The 12,828-nt window shown below is 44.6% G+C and overlaps 1 protein-coding gene across 1 annotated transcript in view; it reads right to left on the bottom strand.

The window, feature by feature from the left end:
• Nucleotides 1-1,515, bottom strand: part of LOC129332235 (putative lysosomal acid lipase/cholesteryl ester hydrolase) — a 35,218-nt gene extending 33,703 nt beyond the window's left edge. Inside the window, exon 1 of the mRNA XM_054983192.1 lies at nucleotides 1,417-1,515. Coding sequence (XP_054839167.1) covers nucleotides 1,417-1,515 — 99 coding nt within the window. The remainder of the gene's footprint in view (nucleotides 1-1,416) is intronic.
• Between the last annotated feature and the right edge of the window lie 11,313 nt (nucleotides 1,516-12,828).

The raw sequence follows: 12,828 nt of genomic DNA, 5'->3' as shown, positions 1-12,828 counted from the left end.
CATCCAAACATGCCACCAACTGACAGCAATATAACACAAGACCTGGATGCTCATTCCATGGAAAGGGATGGAGGACATCTGCATCTGCATACTGCATTACTATCAATAAGATGGGCACCCCCCCCAACCCTATCCACATTGTGCCCCAGTTATCTATGCAGAAACCAGATACTGCCAACAATGGATCAGAGTGAAAAGTTTTACTGCATTACACTGTGGGCAACAAAACTGGCAAGACAGAAAACTTCATCTCAGAGCCAAAACAGATGAGATGCCTGATGTGTAGAGACACATGTTTGTTTCCCACAAGGTTCCATGAGAAATGTAGTGAGAAAGAATCTCTGCCAGGGAGAAGAGGGGGAATTCTCCCCCTTTCCCGTCAGAGGTTTTTTCTCTAGGCACCTCGTCTACTCGGCTCCCTCTCACTGCTGCCAGCTTCCCTTGCTCCCCTAAAAGCACTCGGCAGTCAGAGGGAGCTGAGTATGTGGGCGGGAGCAAGAGGGAGCTGATTGTGCGGGAGGTGGTCAGAGGGAGCTGGCAGTGGCAATAGGCTCCTTGTCCCTCTTGCCGGCACCAGCGAGCTCGGCTCCCTCTGGCTCCCTCTGGCTGCTGAGTAGGGGAGCAAGGGGAGCTGGCAGTAGCAAGAGAGAGACAAGCAGACAAGACGCCTACTCCCCAAAATGCAATCAGCAGCCAGAGGGAGCCAAGCTCATTAGCGGCAGCAAGAGGGACAAGGAGCCTATCACCACCGCCAGCTCCCTCTGACCACCTGTGGCACAATCAGATCCCTCTCACTGCCTCCTGCACACTCAGAGCCAAGCTACAAGTGACGAATTACACTTGCCTGGCAAGTGAACAGACTCACATGTATTCCTCCCTGTTCACTTGCCATTCACTTGCGCTCCACTTGTGCTCCACGAGTTACACTTGCCAGGCAAGTGTAATTCGTCACTTGTAGCTTGGCTCTATGCTCCCTCTGGTTTTAGGAGAGCTGGCTGCAGCGAGATGGAGCCGAGTAGATGAGGCGCCTAGAGAAAGAACCTCTGATAGGGAAAAGAGGGGGAGAATCTCCCTCTTCCCCCTGGCAGAGATTCTTTCTCACTACATTTCCTGTGGAACCTTGTGGGAAACAAAAGTATGTCCTCCACGCATCAGATATCTCGTCTGTTTTGGTTTTCAGTTGCCTGGACAACAGGGATGCACTCTCCTTGTATTTCCCCCTTGGATTAATGAATGGAGAGAACAATGACCACAAACAGGCACAAACAATGTTTAACTGAGTGAAAGAAATGTTTTTACACTCCTGATATGGCAATCTGCACATGAAATTTTCAGCTGAGCACTATTCAACAATTATGACAGGTAAAGATACCATATATAAAAGAGAATATAAATATCACAGGATTAGTAACTTACAATATTCATGGTTGCTTCTGGATCAACATTGCTTCTTTGCCCGAATACTTCTGAACTTATTAGACCCTGGGCCAAGCTTGACACAATTAAAAGCCACATCTTTTAACCTACATAAAAACCAAAATTCCTCTCTTACATGAATGCTTCTTCACAAAAAACAGATTAATAATTTACCATAAAGTGAACAAACAAATGCATAAAGAACACCAAGTATAAGCCAAAATTTGTTCCATAAAAACAGTGGTTGATAAGTAGGTTTGCCAACTGCAGACTGGGAAATTCTTGCAGATTTGGGGGTGGAACCTGAGGAGGACAGAATTTGGGGATGAGCAAGAGATCAGCGAGGATGTGGTGCCATAATATCCCTCTCCAACCTCCCCCCCCCCCCGCCTGCTGCTGCCGTATTCTCCGGGGTAACTGATCTCTGCAGTCTGGAGATTGGTTATAATTTCTGGAGAATTCCAGGCAGCACAGGGAGGTCGGCAACCATACTGACAAGGAAGCTTAAAACTTATAGGGTCCTACCTTAATTAGGGCAAAGGCAGTATACAGTCATAAATTCTGGCCTCTAGGAATGCACTGATGCTGGTTACCAAGCAGAGATCCTATAATGAAGATCATCAGGTTTGACTTTGTCTGAGGGCCAAGCTAGACGTGCAGGTTATTAAAAAGTTGGGTCTGGGTTCGGGAGCAGCTGTTAAAAATAAAGGAGACCCTAAATGGCCTCAGAATGCCTCCATGGGTAGAAGAGGGACTCCTCCCTCCCTGCTCAAGCTGTTTCCCCCTGTCAAAATAGCAGGTGAGTTTTTGTCCCTGTTTTTTCTGCTCCATGTGGCATATACTGTGCATGTGGAAGAGTAAAAACAGGGGGAAAACTCCTTCTGTGGTACTGTAGGGAAATGACTTGAGGGGGCAGGGAGGAGCCCCTCCGTCCCCATGGAGGCATTCTGAGGCCATTTGGGATCTCTTTTATTTTTTAATAGTCAATTACTTTTTAATTGCTGTATGGCTGTGGTCAGGGCTTTTTTTCTGGGAAAAGAGGTGGTGGAACTCAGTGGGTTAGCCTTGGAGAAAATGGTCACATGGCTGGTAGCCCCACCCCCTGATCTCCAGACAGAGAGGAGTTTACATTGCCCTCCACGCCGCTAGCAGCATGGAGGGCAATCTACTCCCCTCTGTCTGGCGATCAGGGGGCGGGGCCATCAGCCATGTGACCACTTTCAAGAGGTTCCAGAACTCCGTTCCACCGCGTTCCTGCTGAAAAAAAGCCCTGGCTGTGGAAACCCAGACCCTACTCTTTAAAAACCTGCACATCTAGCTTGGCCCTGACAAACACAGCTTAACAAAACAGAAGATGAAGAGTAAAATCTGGATTTATGCAGGGGGTAACATTAAGAAATGAGCCAGAAAGGCTAGGTCCAAATCTTATTTCTGCTGCAAAGCCATTATTTGGCCTTAGAAAATCCAGTATTCTCTCATCTCAGTCCTGTACACTTGGACTATATGTAAAGATGTTACATTTTCAGAAACATATTTTGGTGGAAACTGAAATACATCCATTATGCACTTTCCTATAAAACCTAAATTTATTTTATTGAAATAACAACATATATGCATAATTTATAATTTAGCATATAAAAGTGTACTATTTGAAATATTTATGAAATTTAAAATTAAAGTATTCATTTTCTATAAGAAAAATTGCTAATATGACCAATAACTGACAAAGTTGCAAAACTGGTGATTCCTATGCTATATTAGCATATATATCTTAATTTTTGCCAACAGAGAGGTTGGAAAACTAACCATTGAAGGCAGAAAACAAGTTCTGTAGTATTCAAAAGATGGTGTATTATTTGGGCAAAACACTGCCATACAGTTACAATATGCAGGACTACCAGCATATTTGGGTATCATGCTAAAATTTACAACATTGAAAACAATGACTTATTAATAATGATGTATTATCATTAACATTATATCAAATTAATCTTTGCTACAATTCATATTTAAAGTATAAAAATATTATGTAATTGATTATGGATATGTGTCTATAGTATACGTAGGAATCTTTATCTAATGCTATAGGGTGAAAAATTTATACAACATATTAAGTGAAACCTTACCTTGAAAATATTTCCCTCATCACAAAAAGAAAAAAAAAACATAGGCGTTGTTTATTTCAGTTCTTGACAAAATTCAAGGAAAGTCTTTGGAGAGAGAAAAAATCCATTTCTGTTTCTTTGTCAGTTTTTCTGGGCCTTCATATAACTATATGGAAGCAATCTGGAACAACCTGCCTTACCAGATTGTTGAAAGAGCTGTTGAGAAGTGCTGATAGCACATTCAAACTATTTTTTATCATATTTAACATAATTTATAAACCACCTTTCTCCTCAAGGTGGCCCAGGGCTGGCAAGTAATTTATTTACTATTCTCAGAACTTGCTTGGTAGACACTAAGGATGGGCTTTTTTCACTACGATGTTTACATCATAAGTAGACTGTTTCTCCATGCAGTTATTCATTGCCTTCCTCAAGTCCATATTCCCAGTAAGTTGTGGAGAAGCATTAAAACCCACTTGAACGCAACAGCCACATTATCACAACATTATCACAACAGAAACACAGTAAGTTTTTCAGCAGCAACCAAAGCACAGTTCAATGCCTGAAACCAACTCAAGAAAATCCTCTTGAAGGAGTTCATATTCTCATTCTTTAACAGCTCATGTGACCATTATAAAGCAGAACCAACTTCACTTCCCCTCCTGAAGACACATCCTCCAGCATTGCACAGGTCCAAACTGAGATACTTTTAATCTACTTTTAAGGGGCTGAAGAACTCCACTCACACCCGAGGACGATTTTTTAAGAACTGGCACCTCTGTGTAGGGTGGGACCACATAAACTGTTACTGTAAGCTGTGCAATCATAACTGCCTCCAAAGACTTGCTACAAGTCACAGCGTTGTGAACATTATTCCTGCACAGTCCTTAAAAACAGTATCTCAGCACTGCTGAACAGAGAATCTGGCATCAGCCAGAGACCCTAGGTTCAGAAAGCCACTAAAGTGAACTGGGCAGTACAGAACAAAATTTGAATCCATTAGCAACCAACCCCCTCTTGGACACAAACCTTAACGCAGTGAGGGGCTTTGAGTGTGTCAGTGAAGCTGAGAGCAACAGCGTCAGGAGCATGGGCTTGGTCAAGAGTCTAAACTTCCGGAAGAGTCACACAAGGCGGAATGGTCAAAGCTGAGACACCAGATGCATCCACCCCCCTCAGGAATCAATGGTCACATCAGTAGAAGTGAACTGAATGTTCCAATGGCGATGGGAGCGGAGGAATTCTTGAAGGTTAGCTACTGGGCAGCAGCAGTAGAGGAAGGTGACATTGGCAGAGAATCTTTCACAGACAATGGCAGTGTCACTTCAACTAACCCTGGTTAGTACTGCACAGCAGAAGAAGGCAATGGTAAACCACTTCTGCCATGATAAGACAATCCAAAATGAAAAAAGATATAGTGCAGGACCCCCAGGTCGGATGGCAGTCAATTGGCTACTGGGGAAGAGCTGAGGGCATGTACGAATAGTGCTATTCTTAATGATGGGACTGGATTAAAGTTGAAAGGATGTCCAGTTGTGGACATGAATAGATGCAAAAGGAACATCCAAATCTGTGTGACACACATAATAGGAACATGGAACGTGAGAAGTATGAAAACAGGTAAGCTAGACATCGTAAAACAAGAAATGGAACATTCAAACATTGCAGTCCTGGGTGTGAGTGAACTAATGTGGACTGACTCAGGACATTTTCAGTCAGAAAATCACAGTGTTTTACTGCAGAAATGAACTCAAAAGAAATGGTGTTGCTCTAATAGTGAGGCGAGACATAGCACAAGCAGTTAAGAGCTATAACAGAAAGTCTGACGAAGTAATATCAATCAGACTTCAAGGAAAGCCTGTTAACATAACCATCATTCAAGTTTATGCTCCAACTACGGTTGCTGAGGAGGAAGAAAGAGAAAAATGTACACAAGTGTCCAAGAAGAAATTGATCGTACACCTAAACAAGATATGCTGATAATCATAGGCAACTAGAATGCAAAAGTAGGCAATAAAGCAGAATCAAACATAGTTGGAAAAATTGGACTAGGATCATGAAATGAAGCAGGAGAGCAGCTCATAGAATTTTGTGAAGCCAACAACCTGTTCATTGCTAATACATGCTTCAGGCAACCAAAAAGACAATTGTATACGTGGAAATCACCGGGTGACCAATACAGGAACCAAATAGATTACATAACTGGAAGCAGAAGATGGAGAAGCTCTAGTCTCTCTACTAAAACAAGACGAGGAGCTGATTGCGATACAGATCATGAGTTGCTAATATCAAAAATTAGAATAAAGCTGAAGAGAAACACTAAAAGAATCATAGTGCCAAAATACAATCTAAACAATATTCCTGAAAAATTTAAAGATTAGGTAAGGAACAGATTTGCAACACTAAGTGTAATTGATCGTGTGCCCGAAGAACTGTGGGCTGAAACCAGAGATATTATCAAGGAAGAATGTGCAAAGACTATTCCTGTAGCCAAAAGAAAGGAGAAGCCTAAATGGATAACTGAGGAAACTCTTAAAATTGCTAAAGACAGACAAGAAGCAAAAGCAAAAGGCAACAGAAATAGGGTCAAAATTCTAAATGCAGCTTTTCAGCAGCTTGCACGCAGAGACAAAGAAATCTATTTTAATAACCAGTGCAAAGAAATAGAAGAGAACAACAAAAAAGGAAGAACAAGAGACTTGTTCCAAAAGATCCAAGAAATCAAAGGGAAATTCAAGCCACGTCTTGGGATGCTGAAAGATCAACATGGAAATACAGTATCTGATCAGGACAAAAAAGGGAAAAATGGAAACAATACACTTAAGAACTATACAAAAGAGATGGAAGGATGACAGATACTTTTGACGAAGAATCTTTTGATGAAGAACCAGAAATCCTAGAAAGTGAAGTAATGTTGCCAAGTAGGCCCCCTCTCCTGCTTTAAGGCCTGCCATGGACTGTGCCAGTTTCCTGCGTTGCTGTTTTACTGCTACACCAAAATTGCCCTGCACGTGTGTACTCTGATACACGTGTCAGTTTCCTGCCTGCTTGTTAATTACCCTGCTGCTGCAATAGACTGTGTTAGTTTCCTGACTCCCTGTCTGGATGACTCCACAAAGGACTTTCTTCCTGGGCAGCCCTGCCTAGACCCATATCTGGACCTCCCAGTGTGTGTGTTTGGACTTTATTACAAGCGTGCCCCATGCCTGCATTGCCATCCGCCACAGACCGCGCCTGTTCCCTGCTATGGACTGTGTTTTACGTGCTGTTCTCCCTGCCTTCATGGAAGCCTGCCTCCTCTGGGCCCAAGCCACTGTTAGCAGCTGGGCGCCTGCTGGGGAAACCTCCAGCGAGCCTGGCCAGGCGCTCCCTGGTCAGTTCCCGCCTGGAGCCTCCCGCGGGCCGGTCCCCAAGCTTGCCCTCACTACCGGGCCGCCTGCTAACCAGCCCCTGCCCTGCCCAGCCGGTGACCATGTTCTCAGGCAGCCGGAAGACCAAGAGAAGAAGCCTGCTTTGGGAAGCCATTTCGGAGAAGTGGACACACCACGTCCGCAGTGAGAGAACCTCGCCCCGCTCTGCATATCTTAGGAGCCGCCCCGGAGAAGAAGCTAAGTGCCGACCATCCCAAGCACTTAAAGAATGCATCTCAAAGAAACCTCCGCATTCCAGAGCTGATGACATCAGGACAAGCCCTGTCCGCTGGAACATCCATTCAGCCCGCTCGGATCTCCCCCTCCCTCCTTTGTCCCCTCTTCCTGAGGTGTCACTTAACACAATCAGATTCCTAAAGTGGCCCATCTAAGCCATTCAGTAACCCATTAAAGCCTTTGTTTTAATCCGTGAGAACCACCAAGTACAGCACCAGCCCCAGGGTACGTTTTGGGGTATTTAAGCTGGTCCCTCAGACCACATGGTGCGTACGCCATTCCTATCCAGACCCTCCTTGCTGTCTGTCTGTGTATCCAGTGCCGGCATTGGACCCCCCCTCGCTGTTGTGTCTCTGCTCCACTTCAGGATTGTGAGTATCCCCCTTATCATCGTGGGTACCTGCTCATGCGATCGTCTCTGTATTTCTTACTCTGCATTTCCTAGTCCTTGTATGCTTTCTTGTGTGTATGTGCAAGTTCAGGCTTACGCCACACTATTAGTAAAGACACATGTTTATTGAATCTATTTGTAGTCTGCCTCTTTGTCACTAGAGTGTCTGGAATCAGGACCTCCGTAAACATTGGTTAGATCCGCGCTAATTTTAGTTCCAGACTGCTGAGCTAATTTCCCCACTTAAAAGAGCAGTTCTGGTAACAGTAAAAGCTGCACTCAAAGCAATTGGGAGAAACAAATCACCTGGAGTAGATGGAATACCAATAGAGTTATTTCAAGCTACAGAAATTGAGTCCATCAGAATCTTAACAAGAATATGTCAACAAATATGGAAAACAAAACAATGGCCCACAGACTAGAAATGCTCAGTCTACATTCCAGTCCCCAAAAAAGGGGACGCTAAGGAGTGCAGTAACTATCGGACAATTGCGTTAATTTCCCATGTAAGCAAAGCGATGCTCAAAATTATACAGCAAAGACTCTTAACATATATGGAATGAGAAATGCCAGATGTTCAAGCTGGATTCAGAAAAGGAAGAGGCACCAGAGGTCACATTGCAAATTTACAATGGCTAATGGAACATATCAGGGAATTTCAGAAGAAAATCAGCCTGTGTTTTATAGATTACAGCAAAGCTTTTGACTGTGGATCATGAAAAACTATGGAGAGTCTTAAAAGAAATGGGGGTGCCACAACATCCGATTGTTTTGATGTGCAACCTATACTCTGGACAAGAGGCTACTGTCAGGACAGAATATGAGGAAACAGAATGGTTTCCAGTTGGCAAGGGTGTCAGACAAGGATGCATATTATCTCCCTACCTGTTCAACCTCCATGCAGAAGTTGAACAGGAAAACTGGATTAGATCCAGAAGAAGGTGGAGTGAAAATTGATGGGAGCAACATTAACAATTTGAGATACACAGATGACACCACATTACTAGCAGAAAATAGTGAAGACTTGAAACAACTACTGATGAAGGTTAAAGGAGAAAGCGCCAAAGCAGGATTACAACTGAACAAGAAAAAGACAAAAGTAATGACTACTGAGGAATTACACAATTTTAAAGTTGACAATGAGGAAATTGAAGTTGTTGTTCACGATTTTCTATTCCTTGGCTCAATCATCAACCAACAGGGAGACTGCAATGAAGAAATCAGAAGAAGATTGAGACTTAGAAGAGCAGCTGTGAGGGAGCTAGATAACATCCTTAAAGATAAAGATGTCTCCCTGGGAAGCAAGATCAAGATAATCCAAACTATGGTATTCCCCATTGCCACGTATGGATGTGAAAGTTGGACAGTAAAGAAAGCTGACAGGAAGAAATTTGATTCATTTGAAATGTGGTGCTGGAGGAGAGTTTTGCGGATACCATGGATGACCAAAAAGACAAATAAGTGGGTACTAGATCAAATCAAGCCTGAATTCTCCTTAGAAGACTAAGGCTATCATACTTTGGTCACATCATAAGAAGACAAGGTTCTCTGGAAAAGTCAATAATGCTAGGAAAAGTAGAAGGCAGCAGGAAAAGAGGAAAACCTAAAATGAAATGGCTTGACTCAATAAAAGAAGCCACATCCTCCAGTTTGCAGGATCTGAGCAAGTCTGTTAAAGATAGGACGTTTTGGAGGTCCTTCATTCATAGGGTCGCCATAGGTCAGAGATGACTTGACGGCACATAACACACACAGAGCAATCAACAAAACATTATCAGGGTATAAGCTTTCATGAGTCAAAGATCATTTTTTCTGCTTCTACTACGGGATTCAAATTTTATTCTGCCACTACAGACTAACACTGCTACCCACCTGAAACTGGGCACTAAAGAACAGCCTTTGAAAAAATCCTATTAAGTTCAGCGGAGTGATTACAGAATGCTACATCTTAAGAAAACAGGGTTGCTCTTACCTATATCTGTTGTTCATTGAGTGAAAGATTTCAAGCTTTAGAGCCCTACAAGGGGACATCTCCTCCTCTCTGCACATGCACAGCAATTTCCCACCCAATCACATGCACCCTCAGATCTCCTGAACCACTGGAGTCCTATTTTATGCCAACGGACAGAACTCTCAGCTGGGCAGGAGAGAGGAAATGTGTTCCTGCACAGAAGAGACTCGATGAACAACAATTACAGGAAGGTGCAACCATGTTTTCATCCTCCTCTCTTTTAGTGTGGTTCCACATGGGAGAATAACGAGCTACTTACTGAGGAGGTGGGTCAGTCTGTCAACTGAATAATGAGCGTAGGATGGCTGTTCCTGCAGCCAATTCTTGTCTAGAATTGGTATCCACTGAATAGTGCTTCACAAAGGTGCCGACTGAAGACCACATCAATGCTTGGCAAATCCTGTGTAGTGGGACACCTCATAGGAAGGCAGCTTAGGAGGCTTGAGCTCTGATAGAATGTGCCTTGATTGCCACAGACATGCAACATTGGCTTGTTTATATGAAAGTATAGTGACTGGGCAGACACCAGGTGCCCCTTATGGGGTCCCACATAACAGACAAATGGTCCTTTTGTTTTGCAGAAATTTTTTGTTCTAAGTAAAACAATAAAGCTTTACATCTATCTTGTGCAGGGCCCTCTCTGATTCTGATGTGGAGTCAGGAAAAAACACCGGTAAGGACAGGTGGAACTTTGACACTAACTTGGACAAAAACTCAAGGCTAGTGTGGAGCCCTACCTTCCTGGGAAGAACTGGGTGAATGGAGGATCCACTCTAAGCGCGGTCAGTTCCCCAACCCTTCTGGCAGATGTAATTGCCACCAGGAAGCTCACCTTCCATAACAGTAACACCATGGGGCAAGATGCCGTTAGTTCAAATGGCGGAAGCATGAGTCTGGCTAGTGCTAAAGATAGGCTCCATTGTAGGACTGGAGTGGGCCATGAAGGAAACGTATGGATGAGCCTGTTTAGAAACTGTTCAGACGTATAGTGTAAGAAAGCCGTCTTGCCATCAACTGACTCATGAAATACAGATATAGACACTAGGTGGACCTTAATGAAAGAGACTGACATCCCTCCCTCAGCTAGGGATAGCAGATACCCGAAAATCAACTCTAAAGAGCAGGAGAAAAGGGACTTCCCTTTCTCTTGTATCCAGGAAAAATACTTGGTCCATTTGAAGCCATAAGACCTACAGATTGAGCTTTTTCTCGCATTAAGAATTATATCCCATACCTCAGGGAAGTAAGAGCAGATTTAGGTAGAGCAGCCTCAACGTGAGTGTGAGCCTGGTCACGTCATGGTGGAAGGTCTGCTCCCTATGAAAGAAGTAGGGCATGGGAGGGAGATTAATGTATAAACAAGATTCTGACACATACCCCTTGTACGGAACTGTTTCCGCAGTGGGCACCCCATCCCTGAAGAGATGCGTCAATTGTAACTGTGATCTCTGCCGAGTAGTGTCCCAAACAAACTGCCCTTGGACAAGTTGGATGGCTGAACATGGAGGCTCCCCTTAGCCATCATGTCCGCTAAGCTACTGTTGGCGCGCTCACGTGCTTGCTAGCAAAGCCAAGCTCGCAAGAGGGCAACGAGGCTACGAAGCGCTCGGCCCGTTGCAGCCCGAAAGGAACCCCAAGGCCCCTCTGGACCAAACAGCTCCAGCGCGCCTCCGGGCTGCCGCATCTTCTTTCCTCCCACCTCCCTGCCGAGGCGAGGCGCTTCCAAGCCTGCCCGGGACGGATTCCACTTACCGGGCACGCGAAGCAGCGACGACGCACAGCTCAGCGAGTGCCCGGCGGAATCCTTGTAAAGCCGCCTGCCCCGCCTCCGAGGAAAGACGCGCAGCGCAATCAAAGCGAAGGCCTCTCCTCTCCTCCAAGCCCCTCCGGCAATGCACCTTGTGCGACCGGAGCTCACGGGAAAGCGAGGCCGACGCCGCCCGCTCTTTCCAGGAAAGTGGAGTTAGAGTGAAGGCAACGGGCAGGGCAGCTCGCCCCCATTACACAAGCCCGTTTTTCCTCTCTCTCTTCATTGCCGAAGTATCTAGAAAAGTGCTATAGAGATCGTGTGAAACGCATGCTTGGAATTGTGTGCGTGTGTGTGGGGGGGAGGTGGCGTTCGGAAACTCTCCCTTCTTCCTCTTGCAAATAGGTAAAAAGTCCTCTCCACCTGCTGCATGCTCTGCACCTGACCTGTTACACCCCGCGTTAGCTTCTGAAAATGAGGAGTAGCTAACTTTCCTGTTAAAACAATTTAGCAGAGGTCCAGTGCATAGGAGAGATTGTAACTCTAACCACAAAAGCACTCAACAGCAACAGTGCTTTGGACCCAGTAGCCAGCTAGCCATTTGGCACCTTGTTTTTACTCTTACTGTACATGCAAACAGGAAAAACAACATTGCATCACTTACTGGTGGTCTTCAACTTTTTCCAAATCCGAGGCTTCCCTTTAACCTCCAGAAGGCAACATGGAACCCATTTAGAGATGCTAACTCCTGGAATTAACAGCGGATCTCTAGATGACAGAGATCTCTTCCCCTGGAGAAAATGGCTGCTTTGGTGGGTGGACTCTGTGACGATGGAGATCCCTCCTGTCCCCAAACCCTGCCCTCTACATGTTCCACTCCCCACCCCCGTCAAATCTCCAGGAATTTCCCAACTCAGAGTTGGCAACCCTAGACCCACTGTGCTGAAAGCACATGAGCATACTGAAGTGTTTTCAGTAACATCCTTCCTTGAACCAGGCCAGTATTTTAGATTGAGCTGAATTAATAAAATGTTATTCCATTACAGAATTTACAGTGGACTAGGAGGACCCCCTACAAAAAAGAAGGGGAACTAGAGTTGGAATGTCATCGATGTCAAGGTGACAACCATAGACAGCAGTCCCCAGGAATCGCCAGTGTGGTAGCCATGCCAGAGCTGATCAAGAGGATAAATCTTGTTTCCTCTTCTCTCTCTGCTGTAGAAATCAGAGGCTGATTCTGGATATCGATATTCCACTTTGCTTCTGCAGGAAATAGCTGTCATCTTAGGTATCAGAACACTTTGAAGCCTGCTTCTTTGTACCTCCTGTTAAACATTTGCAAGGGGAAGAGTTATAGTTTATAAGGATTTCAGTGTTTATAAGGATTTCCTTTTAAATATTTTATATTTTTTTAGAGACTAAACCAGATCACTTGAGTCTCATGGTTCTCACTTTCATGAGTCCATTTTTTTTAAAGGTACCCAATGGGTACCATGGCATCTGCCGATAGC

This window comes from Eublepharis macularius, chromosome 6, assembly GCF_028583425.1.
Source record: "Eublepharis macularius isolate TG4126 chromosome 6, MPM_Emac_v1.0, whole genome shotgun sequence".
NCBI lineage: Eukaryota > Metazoa > Chordata > Lepidosauria > Squamata > Eublepharidae > Eublepharis > Eublepharis macularius.
This window is presented reverse-complemented; position numbering and strand designations above follow the sequence as displayed.